General features: G+C 36.4%; 1 protein-coding gene across 1 annotated transcript in view; it reads left to right on the top strand.

Moving 5' to 3' along the window:
- The window catches only part of LOC142353242 (sulfate transporter-like), a 510,154-nt gene extending 497,691 nt beyond the window's left edge, over positions 1 to 12,463 (top strand). The window contains exons 2-4 of the mRNA XM_075405475.1: positions 733 to 1,577; positions 9,868 to 10,581; positions 11,056 to 12,463. Coding sequence (XP_075261590.1) covers positions 765 to 1,577; positions 9,868 to 10,581; positions 11,056 to 12,330 — 2,802 coding nt within the window. The 5' untranslated portion in view covers positions 733 to 764 and the 3' untranslated portion in view covers positions 12,331 to 12,463. The remainder of the gene's footprint in view (positions 1 to 732; positions 1,578 to 9,867; positions 10,582 to 11,055) is intronic.
- The last annotated feature ends 4,943 nt before the right edge of the window (positions 12,464 to 17,406 follow it).

The following is a 17,406-nucleotide window of genomic DNA, read 5'->3' as shown; positions in this document are numbered from 1 at the left end:
GGATAAGGGGATGAAAACAACACAACGTGCTCATTCATAGTTGACGGGTTTCTGATTTTTCAATTGACCGAGAATTTACAGTTGAGCGGATGTTTGAAAAATTGTAGTGTTTGAAAATTTGTTCTTGAATTTTAATTCTTACGAAAGAGACTGCATAATATTCACAACTCTTCGAAAAAAATAGAGTCTGGCATATAGATCTCATTTTTGGAGGAGTGTTGTGATGGTAAATTGACTGTTCCTTTTAATTTATCACTCTGTTGGCTTTGAAATTACTGAAATATGCTGCAATGATTGATAGTATAGCAACTATGTGTTTAATGTGTAAAATAACAAAGAAGTGCTACATCGAACAAACAGTTATGCTATTTTGAAACCCTTCCCTGTACTTTTTACAGGAAGAATTCACCTGGCTCGTTGTGAAACAATTTGCACTGCTCATTAGTGAATAATTATTATGGAATACATTAAATTGTAAATGTAATGTTCAATGATGAATTCAAATTTCTGTTTACTTAGATTGCAGTTTGTACCTGTAGATTGAAGTAAGATTGAATCTGAACGCGTTTTATTTGCCAGTAGTTGACGATCAATTGGTTTCTTTGTAACTGGTTGCAGACTTCGTGAACGTGCATAAATGGCAATTTTGCCGGTTGATCTGGCATATCCTATCGACTATTTTTAAGAATTTTTATTTTACGGAATTCTAAAGCTTTCACTTTAAATTTTCAGATTGTTGCTTTGATTCTGAAATCGTTTCTCAAATGGGACACGATAAAAAGGAGAAAAAGAAGAAGCGAAAGAGGGAAAGGGAGGAAAGTGAGCGGCGGAATTCGGTTGGATTGGTGGAATCCCTTTCAATTGACGAGGAACAAGAAGAGGAATCGCCGTTTAAAATTGTGGATTACAACAAATCTGACTCTGAACAAGATCAGGAGATGGAAAGGGAATCTGCTGACGATGATAAAACGTTAAAAGAATCTAAAGAAAAGAAAAGTAAAAAGCATAAGAAGGAAAAGAAGAAACACAAAGATAAAGAGAACAAGAAAAAGAAAAGTAAGAAGAAAAAGAGTAGAAAGCACAGTAGAAGCGATAGTGAAAACAGCGACGATAAAGACGAGGTCAAAGAGCAGGGTGATCGCGATTCAAACAGTGAAGGAGAAATCAGAGAAATGAACATCACGAATCCTGATCAAAATAGACATTCACATGCTCTCAACGGAACTGATAAAGGTATCTCATTGAATGGTAATTTAGCACAGACATATGAAAAACCGATGACAGACAGTCTGTTGAATCCAAGAACTGTCAGTGACATGAATGAAGACTTCCAAGAAGATGATGAACTGGAAGACGAGCATCCAATGATTTGCAACATTGCAGCTGCGACAACAATTGCACGGCCCAAACAGTCTCCACAACGATCTAGAGAGTCTTCGAGTGCAACGAATTCCAAGCTCCTCGCGTCCCTTAAAGGACAATTGCTGGGTACTTCAACAGTTATGAACGGAGACTCGACCCCTGCAAGTGAAATCTCGGATGTTAAGGGAGGCAACCGAAACGGTGTCTCAAACGCGGTAATTATGATGAGTCATGGTTGGAGTAACTTATTAGTTGAATTCATCTTTTTGGTTCTACTTGAAAAGTCTACCGCGCAATGATTTTGGCGATTTTGCGCTTAATCTAAAATTATAAACAATAGACGAGACATAGTTACCATAGAACTTTCTTCGAGTAATGCGAAGACCATTTTGGTTTCCTAGATGCCATACCTACTGTTACAGTTGGAACTTGTGAAACCATTGAGCTAAAATTGATGAATATTAGAGGCCATACAATATTGAAGGCCATAAAGATCATGCCTCCTTGGACATCATATCTAGAATATACATATAGCAAAGAGTGTACTTCGTAGATAACGGAACTTACATTCGCAGTTTTAAGCAGTAGATATGGTTTATCTATGGTTTTGGATGCTTAACTATTGGATTTGCCTTAGAGAGTGCCTCATTGTGAGAATAGATAGAAAAGACCTCGGGGAAAGATTTTGTCCTGCTGCTTTTCAGAGAGGAGAAAGCCAGCATGGGACTACTGTGATCTCTTCAACATTACTCACTCGCTGCTTGTTCAGCTTCGTCTGGTAATTGTTGGGGAATCGTAAGTAGAACAACAAAATATGCCAAATTCAATGCCTGTGTTCAGTTTTCGCTACAAGGAAGATGTAACAATCAGCCTATATTTTGTCTAACTTGGTGCTAGAGGAAGCTGCTTCTCATTAGAAGCTGAAGACTCGGAGAAAGTTGGTCTTCTATAGTTTTCTCCTTTTTTCTGGGATACTATTTGCTCAGTCAGTGTGATCTAAAACCGAAAGAGTAGAGTTCTCTCTTTGAAAAAGTTTGGATGCGCCTGCACTGAAAGTTGAAGCAATAATTGTCGTGCGTGTTTGAAATTTTTTGTTGGACCGATTTTGCTTTTCGAGTGACTGTTGAACATTTGACTTTTGAATTTTAAGTGAGCTAAATTGTTTTAAGCTGCAAGATTCAATTGGCGACAATTTACGACTCAAAGTCAAAGAGAACATGCGAAATGGTCTTATTTTAACAAATTAAATTTCAGTTTTTAAGAAGCACCTTAAAGAATTTTTTTCCTCGGAGCTAAGAGGGGTACAATCAATCCCTTAGAAGAAGTAAATGGAACGCTGCGCGACATTCGTCCACCGCTAGTAATGGTTATTTGTTCACGCGCCGACATGGGTGGCTGTCTCTTTACTTGTACAGATCGATGCGCTTTTTTATGAAATTAAAATTTGAAAGTGTTTTCTTCAGAGCAAAATACTGCTTTTATGTGAATGTAGTTCGGAACTCTCAAATTTTTAGCCATTCTTAACCATTTTCTACCGTAAAATCGTTTGTGCTTTGGTATCTGTGAATAGAGCATTTTCCTATCAGTTTTTAAAGAGAAGGGTTTTTCGGTTTGGTTTTGGATTGCTCGATTCAGTTGTTGGCGTAGAACGTCGTTTTTGTATTTTCAAAATTGGCCTCTCTTTGACCATTTTTTACGTATTGCTCTGGAAATAAGCTTGAAGTAAGTTAATAGTTGTTCTTCTATGCAACACTTCTGATTGACCTGTTTTTTCCTTTTTTATCGGCGGCTTTATGATCCTTGATTTTTTTCAACTAAAATTTGCATTAACCAAAATTTATCTCGTTAACCATATCGAGTAGCTTAATTCATTTCGCACTAGTGGACTACGGAAAGTTGACTGAAACATGTCCCAAAATTAGTTTAATATCTAAAACTTCAAATCTAGTTGCATGTGAAAAGGTCATTTTAAGCCGATTAGTGGCCTTAATCCACCGCTCTACGTTATCTGGATATACCTCTAGTTTATAAAAATATGAATCCTTTGCAACTCCAGGACTAATTTTTTTTTTCCAATGGTAATTTTGATTATTTTGGATTATTGCAGTTGGATTTATTAAGAGCTGCAAAGCGGCAGTGGGGTCTATTATTGTCCTTCTCTTCGTTCTTACGACTCAAAGAGGAGTATTAGTATTACAGAGGTTTTTTAGCTGGTACAAGTTTGTTCATGAATTGGATTTCGGCTTCTTGCTTTCCGAAGTTTTACCCTGGTGTTTGTATGTGCAGATGACAAACTTTCTACATCAGGTAGATTAAAGTTGGAAAACATATAATCTCAACAAACCAAACTCAGCAAGATAGATCAAAATTATTCCACGTTTTATCGTGTTCGGATTTTTCTTTTTTTTCTATTATATAGGATATATTATGCCCAAACATAAGACCCTTTAAATTCATTTATAAAATTGGTCGAATCTCAGTGAGATGAAGAAGTATACCAATTTTAAGTATTTAAAAGAGTAATCAAACAATGGTTTATTGGCGGGCTGTGATGTGCTGTTGAACAAAATTTATATGGGTGATGCATTTACCTCAACCTCGATGTCATCTCAATCGCCATTGAATATCACAGCAAAAGTTTTGGTACTATCTCTATGGATACTTTTAACCTGATACTTTTAACCGCATACCGTTCACATGCGACAATTTGACTTTGATTTTTGCTATTTTCAATTTTTTGATCAGATCTTTTTCTAAGTGGTTTTTCCGATTCATTTATTGCCATTTTGTTTGGTCTTTTGTTTCAATGAAAACTCTTTGAATTGTATGACTTTTCCTGCTGTTTTTTACAATTCCAAGAATTTGAATTGTGTGGGGCGCTGTCTTTTGTTAAGATCTCCATATTTGGCAATTTCACTTTGGTTTTTACTGTTTTTTTTCAATTTTTTGGATCGGATTTTTTTCCTAATGGTTTTCCCAATCCATTCAGTTCATTCCAAGCCTAGTTTTTTGTTTGAACCGAATTTGCTTTTCTCATGGGTTTTTTTTGATCACATGCGGCATTCTGTTTTTTTATTTTCTGATTTTTTTAGAAATGGTTTTCCCAATTCACTTGTAGTCCATTCTATGTCTAGTTTTTTGTTTAGTCAATGAAAATGCTTTGAATTGCACGCCAGGACTTGTCCTGCTATGTTTTTTTACAATTCAAAGAATTTGAATTGTATTGGGGCGCTGTCTTTTTTTTTTTTTAAGATCTGTTCACACATTTTCATGATTTTTGAAGTCAAATTGGAGTAGTAATTTTGGTCACGCCGAAACAGGAAGTGGAGCGAAAAAGCGAGTGCTTTTGCGGCGTGAAATTTTTTCGCTCTAAATTTAAAGTAGAGTGAGAAAACGGTGCTTGAACAAAAATTCGCTAGTGGTTTTTTGTTCACATGCGGCAATTTCACTTTGATTTTTACTGTTTTTTTTCGAGTTTTTGGATCGGATTTTTTTCTAAATGGTTTTCCCAGTCCATTCATAGTCCGTTCAAGGTCTAGTTTTCTGTTTAGTCAATGAAAATTCTTTGAATTGTGCGTCAGGACTTGTCCTGCTATGTTTTGTTATTTCGCTTAACTTTTTGGTCACGTTTTTCGTTTTACACAAGTCACGATTTTGACGTTTGACTTCTGACTTACTCGCTCAATTTTTAACTGAGTTGGTTTTAAATTCTGTCACGCAATGTGGTAAATACTGTCAAAGTCAGAAGATCAAAGGAGACGAGATAAAGCCCGGTCATTAAGTCATTGAGAATTAGGTTATCAAAGTTCATTAGTGTTTGCTGGCTAGTATTACATTGGTAATAAGCTATTTAGCTTTCAGTTTAGAAGCTGAAGTACGTATAGTTTTGGAATCCAACTGAAACTGCACGCCAAAATAAACGCACTTTTTGGCACTGAAAAAAAAAATTTGATCAAATTAGCTCTTTTTTTCTTTCTGGTTCAATCCAGATGTGCATCAAGCGCGTCAACGGCTGCTATTTTCTGGCAATCTGCCGGCTGTTTTTGGTTGAACCTTAATTAATGAACTCCCTCCTGGTTGTCTTATCTCATTGCGTGGTATCTTCGCTAAAAATGTCCGCATTTAGTCAGGTGAAGTTTCAGCGAAAAACAGGCTAGCCAGCAGTGAAGGGCCCCAGCGAAATTTTTTAATCTCAGGAAATATGCACTGATTATAAGTTTTCGAGTACGCGAAAACTTATAATCAGTATAAACGTATAAACTTATACTCGAAAACAGAAAAGAAGTAGACCTTCGAGTACTCAGCTCATTGTTCTGCCGAGATGATAAAGGTCACACTTAGGCCCACAAAAAATTAGATACCCTAGGTTTTATAGCGTTCCTCTTCAGAGCATGCATAAGGCCTTCGTATAAATACCAGTTGTGTTATCAGAGATTTGGCACTGCACTGTGTATCTTTTCGATTATGGGTATACTCTCAATGAGAAAAGCAATCGGCTCAAATGATCTGGCTGAACTCTAGGTGCACTGCGGAAAATCACCTGGTCATACAAAAATGTTGGCGATGATTTGATTAGCAGAATTGAGGTTGTTCAGCGATGCTCAAAACTTCCCCTAATGCAGTCGGACGGATACCTCATTTACTTTAAACAAGTCTGTTATTAAAGTACTGCATTGTGTTTTGGAAATGAAATTATGGTATTTAATAGCCGCAAAGCTATTATTGGCTGAGAATATTATTGGCCTTCTCTTGGTTTTAACGACTCGAAGAGGATTATTGGTTTTCTATCGGTCTTTTTTTACAGGAAGTAGTTTTGTTCATGCGGCATTTTGAACTAAAAGGGAAAGAGAAAAGCTGTCATGCTGAACCGATTTCTCTGTCATTGCTAAGCGAGAGAAGTTTTTTGATCATACGCTGCGTTCAGTGAATGACTTCTCGAAAAGCGTTTTTGACTGAATGCAGCATATAGATAACCGTTTTGAACCATTTTATCGTCTAATTGCCCATTTTTTGTTTGTAATTAATTGCTCTCAAACGAATTTTGTAGCAACTATATTAGTACTGTTTTTTATGCAATTTTTCGCGTGACCAATTTTGCGTCTGACGCATTTGACCTTTTGTCCTCAAAAACGGGATAAACAGGTAGCGCCCAGCGAGCATTAACTGCTCTTAGAGCCTTTCAGCTCACTAGTCTTCAAGTATACGATTCACAGAATCTGTGTTGGAGACCTACTTATGGTGCGAAGGGCGGTGCTTAGAGGTTTACTCCCCACATCACTGTTGCCAATCCGTTTTTCCCCTGATGCACCCCCCACACACCCCGCTGCGCTTACTTACGCCCTTTCATTTAAGCTAAAGCTAGCCTCACTAAACCGTGTCTAGCTACTGGCGAAGCCAACCGCTCGCCGGTCGTTTGAGAACGATTCGCCTGACGTTAGTCGGTTATGTTTTGGCTTTTTGTGGGAATAACTTTAGTCGATGTTGATTTAATTCGAAGCCCTCTTTAAATTAATACCACATTTTTTCAGCCTAAAAATGCCTTTCAATCGTACAATGGGCACAAATTCCAATTTTTAGTTGATTTTTGTTTTTCATTCATTTATGTCAGGATTTTTGATTCTTTAAGATTTATTTTAAAAAATTAGAATATATGGCTTCTTACTTTTAATATTTCTTGCATTGAATGCATTTTTCTACCGTGTGGCATCTTTTCTTATCGAATTTTATGCATGAGTCTGATTTTGGTAGGTCTTGTCCTAATTTTCTCCGTTTTTTTTGTATTTTGGTCTTAAATACTAAAAAAAGGTTTTTTGCACCCTCAGCGATTTTAATTTTTGTTTCATTAATAACAGAGTTAATTTTTGGCGTTGATTTTTGCTAAAATTCAGTAAAAATGTTTTCATAAGGTCAATTTTCAAATATTTCGACTTTTTGCAAATCTTTGAACTCTGTTTTCACTTCCTCTATTAGTTCAGTAGGATGGCTATTTTTTTTTAGCGTCGAATGCTAATTAATGAAATACATTTGTTTTTCTGCTTCAAGTTTTTTTTTCAATTTATTTTTAACTCTCAATTCAAAGTTTTTTCTAAAGTTTTACACTGTGTGCATGTTTCAACATTCTTGCTTATATCGTTCTAGCATTCCTCCAAGACCTATATTAATTTTATTTGCTGTAGCTTTATCGTTTGATTAAAAAATTTAATGTTTTTAGCCTGTTTCTTGATTTTTTTTGTTTGCAATTCATTTCTTCTATACTGCAGCACAGATTTTGCTGGAAAAAGTTTTGGCTGAATTTCACTTTCTGAAAAAACTTGGGGCCTGAGGTTTAGTTTTAGGGCCCCATCAACTATGTTGTGCCTTTGTATTATTCCGTTTGATTTGTCTAGCTCGTGATTAATTTAATTTTTGCAATAGTTTGAACTCATTTTGCCTAAGATATTTCGAACTAGAGAATAGTATCTACTTTTTGTCTTTATTGCTGTAACAATAAATCTTGAGTGCTAAACTCTAGTATCCTTTTTTCAAAAAAAATATCAGTTTAGTTTCTAAGACTATTGTCTGCCGTATGATTCCAAATGTGTCTTTGGCGCAAAGAGTTGATTGGCGAGTTCTCTTTTTCTAGGCTAGCGCCCTGTTTAATTTCAGCAGTGTTTAACCTGCCAGTTTTTCAGTCTATCAGTATTTGACCATCCTAAGCGCTTGGGCCATGTTTCAACGTTATCAATTGTTTAAAATGACATTTATTGTTACTTAATAATGTTTTTGTTTTTCATTTTTTTCAATAATGTCAATGCTCAAATCTTTCTCATCATGACAGCGGTGTAAGTCATACCAATTTGTTTGGTCAAATCTGTGGACGTAAAAAGGTACCATTTTAAGCAAAAGGTGTATGGTTTCGGCTGAAGGTACGGTTTTTTTGTAAAGTTGCGACGCTTCGAGTGGGATCTGAATTTCTGGTTGTTTTCTATGAAAATTCTTTGAATTTTAGGTCATGACTTGTCCTGCTATGTTTTTTTTCATCATGGTTTTTGTTACAATCATATGACTTCACAATCAGCACTTCAAATCTGCGGTTTGTTCATTCATTCTTGCAACTTAACTGAATTGCGCCCGTGACGTCTTTTTTCACTCTTAGTGGAGAATGATTTTTTGTTCATTGGCGTGATTAAATTTTTGGTCCATGTGACTTACCTCACTCTCACAATTGACTCCCTCACTCTGAAATTAATATTTCTTTACTTTAATTCAAAGAGACAAGGTCAAATGCGCGTGTGGCACTCTAACTGAAGAGTATTCGAGGCCAGCTAATAGAATCTACAATAAGTTAAACATATTCTTAAAATACAACAACTCAGCATTTTGAAAAGGCATTTTGATCTGTTTCTTTTACCATCTTTTTGCGGCTATTTTCTGACAATCTGCCAGCTATGTTTTGTCTGTGCCTTTGACGGAAATTGAGATTGATAGATTGCTCCTATTGCGGCTATTTTCTGACAATCTGCCAGCTATGTTTTGTCTGTGCCTTTGACGGAAATTGAGATTGATTGATTGCCACACACTGAACTGAAAGCAAAAATTGTCAGCGAACGGTTTTCAATCCTTGCGGCTGTCTTCTTCGAAAACGCTTTTAATTGCTCAAGAGCACTTTCTCGCTAAGTTGCTATGTTTACATGAAAAATCCTGGTTAATTTGAGGCTCGTCTTGGGCTGGGTGATGATATTTGGACCTTCACCTTTGCTATTGTTCGCTGGTTCAAGGCTTTTGGAGGCCAACAGTTTGGCTGTCCTTACGTATTGCCCTTGGAAACAAAATGTTTCGGCATATCTCGTCGAACATCTTTTTCGCTTGTGCGTTTTGATTGTTTCGTTGAATCTTCCTTCCATAAACGCCCATACTCCCCATTGTTCCAACATCCTACTCTGTCTAAAATCATTGGATTGTGATCTCTATTTAAATTTTTTCTCCCTTTTTTCAGACAATTTAACATCATTTTCAATGTACTGAATTTTTTTATCTCTGCGATTCCTTGAACTTCTTTTTTTTCTATTTGTTAGAAACCTAATATTTTAGCTATATACTTCGCATTATTACATGTATCTAAATTATGTACCTGAGCGTATTTGAAACCAAAAATTTTGAGCGTATTTGAAAAAACCAAAAAAGGGAATAGTTTTCAGACGTTAAATCTCAATATTTTTAATGGCTGAGTTTGTTCAAGGACTTTTAAGTGTTAACACATCTCTCCCCGGAAAAGTATCGGGCAAAATTGGCGCAACAAAAATGTCTGGTGTAAAGTTCCCAAACCCCATTTCATGAAAGGTTTGAACAATAAGCGTCTTGCCTCTTTGGTCGATAGAAATTACGAAATTTATCGGAATGAAAATTTTTGCCTAATTTTTTTGCCATGTTTAATAAGTTAATATCTCGGAAGGTCAGAATATTCAACTTGTAACTCAGTTGTAGATTTTAACTTTCTGTGTAATGAAACCAACCATGATTCTATAGGACAAGTCTGCAACTGATGCTGATAAGAAAGTTTCGGGCAATAAACGAACACGTTCATCACGATCAAAATCACCTGCTTCCAAAAAGCCAGATCGAAAGCGCTCCAGATCGCGATCCAAAAGTGGCGGCGGCAGAAATCACAGACAACGCGATTCGCACCGTCGAGGTGATCGAGATAAAGACAGACATGAAAAGTCGAGGAAAACAGATGATAGAAAACGACGAAGTCACTCGAAATCGAAAGATCCCACCACGGGTACAACTTCAAGTGGAAGGTATGAGAGACTTGACCGGAAAATTATGGAGAAAAATTCTAAGCAGTCGACGTCATTGGATTACTTGAGTGAAAGTGATTCTGAGGAGAACGTTGAGATTACAATTGAGAGTGATAATGAAGATGAAATAATTGAAAAGAGAAGACGAGAAAGGCGTTGTCTTGTTGAGTTCTTGTCTGAAGTTGGAGCTGAACAGCAACCGGAGTCGATCGGAAGTCACGATTCCCCAGCCGTAAGTGGTCATGGAGTTGACAATGATGTTGATACGCGGCCCAACAGCGTGAAATCGGACGAGAGTGATAGAAAAAGGAGGAAAAAGAAGGAAAAGAGGAAACGAAAGCAACGTCATGGAAGGAAAAGGTCATCGGACAGTTCTTCATCTCGTTCGAGCAGTCGGAGTAGTTCATCCTCCACGTCATCCAGGGGCGCACCTGAACCTGTGAGTATATTCTGATTTTATTCCTCAGTTCGTACTTTTAAGTAACTTACATAACGAACTGACTGTCAGATAATCTGACCGGTATTCTGATAACTAGTAGCATCTCGGCTCATGAAATGTAGACTGTAGAGTTCTTGGGAGGTTTTTTCGACACCATGACCCCGGTTTTCGGGTAAATGGAGTAGCGTGGTTCAATTTTTTGCAGTCAGTTGAGCTTATGAATATTCGTGAAAAATTATGTTAATTCTGTGAGTGATCAAAGTTGCTTGCTTAGCAGCTGCTTTGAATTGTTAGCAAAAGGGGATCTCTTGTGAAGGATCCCATTATTAAATTTTTATGAGGCCAAGATTTCGAATGAGGGATTTTTATATGGAGAAGAATATTTGATGTTGATTAGAGAAACGAAGCTCCTTTTTTGGAATGATAGTCAGGGTATGCAATGATTAAAAAAATCATTTTTTTTGTTGTGTTTAGGAGATCAAAGTGACCGACGAGTTTGACAAACCAACAAAGAAGCCAGACACTCCGGAACAAGAAAGATATGAAGATGATCCACTGGCCGCCCTGCCTGTACCCAAAGGATCTGGACCCACTGGGCCAATTTTGGACGATATGTTCAGTGATTCAATTGTTGCCAAGAAATCAGCAAACTCAGGTGATAATCAAGCAGGAACAGCTGCTAATGCTTCCACAGCTGGTCAAACTATTGACCTGAATGACACTTTCGACGATCCCGAAGGCTACTACAGATTGAGAATTGGCGAGCTACTTGACAAACGATACAATGTGTACGGTTATGTCGGACAAGGAGTCTTTTCGAATGTAGTAAGAGCAAGAGATACCCTTCGAGGAAACCAGGAAGTTGCCATCAAGATTATCAGAAACAACGATCTAATGCATAAGACAGGCTTAAAAGAGCTGGAATTCATGCGTGCGTTGAATGATTTCGACAAGAATGACAAATATCATATTTTGAGATTGTATCGAAATTTTTACCACAGAAACCACTTGTGTCTCGTGTTTGAGGCTCTTCATATGAATTTGAGAGAAATTCTGAAAAAGTATGGCAAGGATGTCGGTTTGCATATCAAAGCTGTCAGGTCCTACAGTCAACAGATCTTTCTGGCTTTAAAAGTTCTGAAAAAGTGTAACATAATCCACGCAGATATAAAACCGGACAATATTCTGGTGAACGAATCAAAAGTTTGTCTCAAATTGTGCGATTTTGGCTCAGCTTCTCATTCTCACGACAATGATATCACACCTTATTTGGTCAGCAGGTTTTACAGGGCACCCGAAATTATGCTCGGCTTAAAATACGACTTCAGTATTGATCTCTGGAGCTCCGCTGTGTCATTGTTTGAACTGTACACGGGGAAAATTCTGTTTCCAGGCCGAAATAATAACCACATGCTCAAGTTGTTTCAAGATTTAAAAGGCAAAATATCGAGTAAATTGATCCGAAAAGGAGCTTTTGCTAGTCAGCATTTTGACACGAATGGAAATTTCATCTTCCGAGAAATTGACAGAATTACTGAGCGAGAAAAAACGACAGTTTTGACAAATATTAATCCGTCTCGTGATTTGATGAACGATTTGACAGGAAAAGACAAAATGTCAGATTCACAGTCTAAAAAAGTGGGACAGTTCAAAGATTTATTGGAGAAATGTTTTCCAATTGATCCTTCTAGAAGAATAACTCTGAATCAAGCTTTGATGCATCCATTTATTCAGGAAAAAATGGATTGATTTGGTCCTATTATAGATATTATAATATTAATATAGATAAATAGTTATCTTCAAAAGATCGAATGTCGATCAGTTTAACATTGGTTTTTGATGTTGCTTCATTTTAACATGCAATTTAAGTATCATCTCGTTATTAATTTTCCGTCATCCGCTGAGAAGAGAACAAGAATATCTAAGGAAAATAAGTCGACCTGCCATCATGATACAAATAAAATTAAGCAATTTTGTATCTGTTTTATTAAACGTAGTCTATTTGAGGTGTCTAAATTCTGAATAATATTTTTCTGTTGCTTTTTTTCGACATGTTGCAAAATACAGTTGTGAAATAATTGCAAAAGAGAACTTATGGTAGTAATAAGTCAACATACTGCACTAGTTTTGTTTCAACGAATCGAATTTGAGTGAAGGCAATCTAAGTGGTCATCTAACTTTTGCATGGAAATGAAGTAGCAAAGCTTCAGAAGTAGTAAGCTAGTATTTCTGCTATTGTGAAATGTTAAGCATAATACTGCAGTTCAAAGTACTTTATTGCAGTGAATATTTTTGTCGAACAATTTGCATAGAACCATTTTTGGCAAAATAATTTTCCGCACTATGTAAATATCAATCACGAAGTTTTGAAGTGAAATTGAAAAAGTGGCAACATTCAAGTTAATCTCAAACAACGTTTGTAGCAATTATCAGATATCATCCTCTGGGCCGTTTTTGAGTTTGATTTTTCGTCAACTAATTTTTGTGACCATTTATTTGTCCCACCAGCGACTCTCCGTTACTTTTCGAGCATTTCTCTAAGAGCCTTTATAGTCTCAAAGTATACAATTCACAAAAATTGCTGAATGGTCGCAATGACAGGAATGACAATTTCTGTAAAAGATAATCTCAAACAAAGATCAAACAAAGTTTCTAACAAACATCTCAAGCAAAGATCAATTGGAAAACGATTTTAAGTTAATCTCAAACATAGTTTGTCGCAATTATCAGAAATAATCCTTTGGACCGTTTTTGAGTACGATTTTTTGTCCACCGATTGTTTTCTGGCCATTTTGTTCGTCCCACCAACAACAAATGTTACTTTTCGAGTAGTTGACTAAGAGCCTTCATAGTCTCTAAGTATACGATTCACCAAAATTGCTGAATGGTTGGAAAGGCAATTTTTGGAGTCGCTCCGCACTCCTTATACGCCTTTTTTCTGTCCCCTTTTTGTTGCCTGCCTATGTGCACTATAGGAGCAACAATGAAAACCAGCCCCAATCTAACGTTTGAGATCTATTTGCCAGACGTTAGGTGTTTTTAGGTCTTGGATTGTTGACGGCTTGACTTTTGTGTGATCAAAATTGGTAGCAATCAAAATTAAAGCTGCTAAAGTTAGGCATTTATTGTAGTTGTTTGTGTCTTATTAATTGCTCTTGAACGAAGATCATAGCAATTATTGTAAACATGTGTGTCTTTTTTTGCAATTTTTTCTATTGACGAGTTTGCGCTTTTCTTCTAGAACATTCTTTGACTTCTCAAGTGACTTTTTCACGCTTTCGTTTTTCATTTTGAGTGATCTCTATTGCTCTCACTCCCAAGTAAAGCTTGTTGCTAATATAAATTGGTTGCAGCAGAGAAGGATTAAGGTTTTGATGGAGCAGTTGGAAGTGCTTGGGGTCACGGTTCGGGAGGTCAATGGTTCGAATCCCCGGCGGGACAGGATTTTTTGCACCCATAAAGAAAAATTCTAGGCTACAGCCCCTGAATTAACAGCCACAGCCTCGCCTGTCGTTCAAGAGCAATTCTTCCGACATTTGTCGGTTTATGTTTGATTTTTCCAAGCCGTCGATTGACCTTTTTTGAACTAGAATATTTTTATGACTCGAGTGATGTCACTTCTCTTCAAGAGATACAGGACTCTTGGAGCCTCTGTAAGCTGTCAAAGTACAGTTCTCTTAAGCTGCTGAAAATGTAGAACTTCAATGTGCAAAGATTTAATTTAAATGCCCCACTTACTCTGGCTGTCCTCATTTATTTCAGCTACAATCACAGCCAATCCCCAGCCTGGTATTTGACAGCAAGTCGTCTGCTGAAAGTTGCTCTTGGGCTTCGTGATTCAATGAATAAGATTTTTTTTTGTATTTACCTGAAAATCGAAGAATTGTTTCCAATTTTTTTGCTTTTGTCGGTTATATCTTTGTAAATTTTTGTTTTTAGGTTTGTATATTTGTTAAAACTGTTTACGGAACTGTATGTTTGCAAATTTTCTCGAAGAACTAAAAACTTTAAATTATTCCTTGCGCCTGTAAGAATTCGTCAAGTCAACTAAAGTTTGTCCAAATTGAGGGATGATGCATTAGGCGGAAATATAATGAAGGTGATACAATTTGATTATACTTATTACTGTAAATATCTTTCCCACGTAATATGCTGTTTCTGAAGTTTCTGTAGTCTAATCTGGCATCCTGAGTCGCAGCATTTGTTGAGAAGTCTCAAAAATAAATTTTTCATAGAAGACCAAATTGGTAATTTTTGATTGTTAGAATGTAAGTTTTAAGAGACTTTTGATACTAGAAGCAGGTTAAAAAAATAATTTATTTGAAAAAAAAACATTATCAGTTTGAGTTGCAAAATTTTTTTATTTGACCTAATTGGTTGCAGTCTTGAATTGATTGGTGTTGCCTTAGATTTGTTCTTGAAACTTCAACCAATTTTTTCATACTTTGCTGTTTAGATCAATAAATTTTGTCTGCGTGGCCTTTAAGATGGACTTAATTATAGTCGCTTTTTTTTCTCTTGCCAACAGTTTTCAAAACACCAGTTAATATGTCCAGCTAAATTGTTCCTGCGGCATTTGCTGAAAAAATCTTAGAAAGATAAGAAGGTCATCGCACCAAATTTATGTTTGAATACTGAACTATATGAACACTCAGTGCATCCACAGCCACTAAACTTGAGCATCCGCATATTCATTTTTGGGTATATTTTAGATTCCTTGTCAAAAATTTGATGTTTGACAAGTTTAATTCACCTCTAAACGGCGTTGCTTGCATACAAGTGATGATTACGTTATGCATACATGCGTAGGCTACACATACAACTTTTTTATAACTTTTTCGTTTAATATGTAAGAGGACGTGCTTGGCAATGTTACATTCAACAATCGCTTCTAATAGTGAAGCGTTAGTAAAGCTATCATTGTTCTCCGCTTGTTTTCAGGAACCAAGGTGATTTTTGGGACTTTAATTTTTAAGGACTAACGTTGGCCAAGTTGCTAATGTCAGATAGTTGAAAGTTGGCAGTTTCAATTTAAATGAATCGAACACTTCTAAAAGTTGATTTTCTGACGACCTATTTTGTTCTTAACTGTACCTTCTGTCGCACAGACAGTGTGGATTCCAAAACGTTATCAGAAGGCCTTTTCATCGACCGTTTGAATTCTGTGTCAGCCAGGAAGACGAATTTGCTTTTTGTCTGTCATTTTGTTGTCTCGTTTATTTTAATAAAACTGTTTCACACGATGTATTGAGAACAATTGTTTTAATGTCAAAGTTGATGAAGAGTTGGAAAAAAAAGAATTTTGGTTTTGATATCTGTTTTTGCTTTTTTTTCATTATCAGTTGGGTAGAATTTTCTTTGTTTCAATCTTTCGTGTTCTGGTGCCAATTTTCAGTACTGTTTTTAGCAGTTAAATGGATGCGCTCATTCTATTTGGTGGAGTTTTTAATGAATGTTTGTCAATTGTCGCCGGTTGGTTTCTGAGGCCCTATAGCCAATTTTTCTTCAGTTCGTCGTCTTCCTACTGTTTACGACCCTTTATCATTTGATCACGTGCTTTTCCTGTGACTTCTCACCCAGAGCTTAATTTGTTCCGTTTTTGTTCCGTGTTTTTGTCAATCATTTTATTAGTTTTTAGTGATCATCTCTGGTTTTTAATAGCTCGCTCTGTAAACAAAGACATTTGCGCTCACTTCTCAAATCTTAGTAAACAGGAAAAAAATGTAATTAAACTTCATCAGAATCGAATCGCGATATATAATTATAAGGGTTTATTGGTTGAAAGATTTATTGTTAAAGTTTGTTTTTGAAAATAACCATATAAACTAAAATCAGAATCTCATATTTTGCATTAAATTTGGTCTTCAGTTGTGGTAGTTTTTTTGCCTAGTGGCTCGAAAGTCTACTTCGCTGATATTGTCGGCAAAATTTGCTTTGTTCAAATGGATATATTAAAATATTGGCGTTTCTTAAATCTGTCGAAAACATTTTTTAAAAATAAGTTCGAATCTATCTTCCGTATAAGATTATCTGTTATTGCTGCTATCTTACGAGCCTGAGACGATGCCTTCGCGAGAGGTCCTATTAAGTGTTCGGCGAAAAGATTTCTCAATATGAATGGAAGCTGATTATCTGAAAATTGAATTGTTTTCTGGTTCGGCCTCTACCCGTACATTGGTTCGAATGCCGTTTTTTTGATGCTTCATTGAAATCCAAAGTTTTTGATATCACTTGGCATATTGAAGGCTTCAAGCCAATGAGATTTTTGTACTCCTGACTCTGCTATTAGGCATCTTGGGATTGGATTTGTTTTTCCCTAATTACGCTCAACCTTATCGTTCTCTTGTGGCTGAAAAGGGTGTTCATAGTTCTACTCTAACCCCCTTTCCTATAAAGCGTATTATTTGGAATCTGCTCAATCGTGCACCAAAGTTCTTGACTGACCCATATCATTAAATTTTTGCTCAACTTCTTTTGCCTCATCTCTAGTGTTCAAAAACTAGACCATCGGATACCTACTGTGACAAACCCTATGACAACCGTCGGATACCTGCTATGACATAACCAACCTATGACGTACTTGTGACCATCGAGAGATTCTATAACATTATGCCCTAGTATGCCTGTTTGCTCAATGTCTATTACCTCTTTTGAGCGAGTCGTTTGGTATTTCGAGTTTCTTAGTTTTAAACAAATGACAAGTTTCACACTCCGTCTTTTCCTGTTCACATAGGATCAGCCCAGTTGCGTGATCTCTCAACTCAAATATCTTCCTATTGTTATTATGACTTAGTTTTTGATGCCACCTCTAAGCAGCGTTGCTTG

The sequence above is a fragment of the Convolutriloba macropyga genome, chromosome 14 (assembly GCF_964194025.1).
Source record: "Convolutriloba macropyga chromosome 14, txConMacr16.3, whole genome shotgun sequence".
NCBI lineage: Eukaryota > Metazoa > Xenacoelomorpha > Acoela > Convolutidae > Convolutriloba > Convolutriloba macropyga.
The sequence above is the reverse complement of the archived record's forward strand: the minus strand, read 5'-3'. Positions and strand labels throughout refer to the sequence as shown.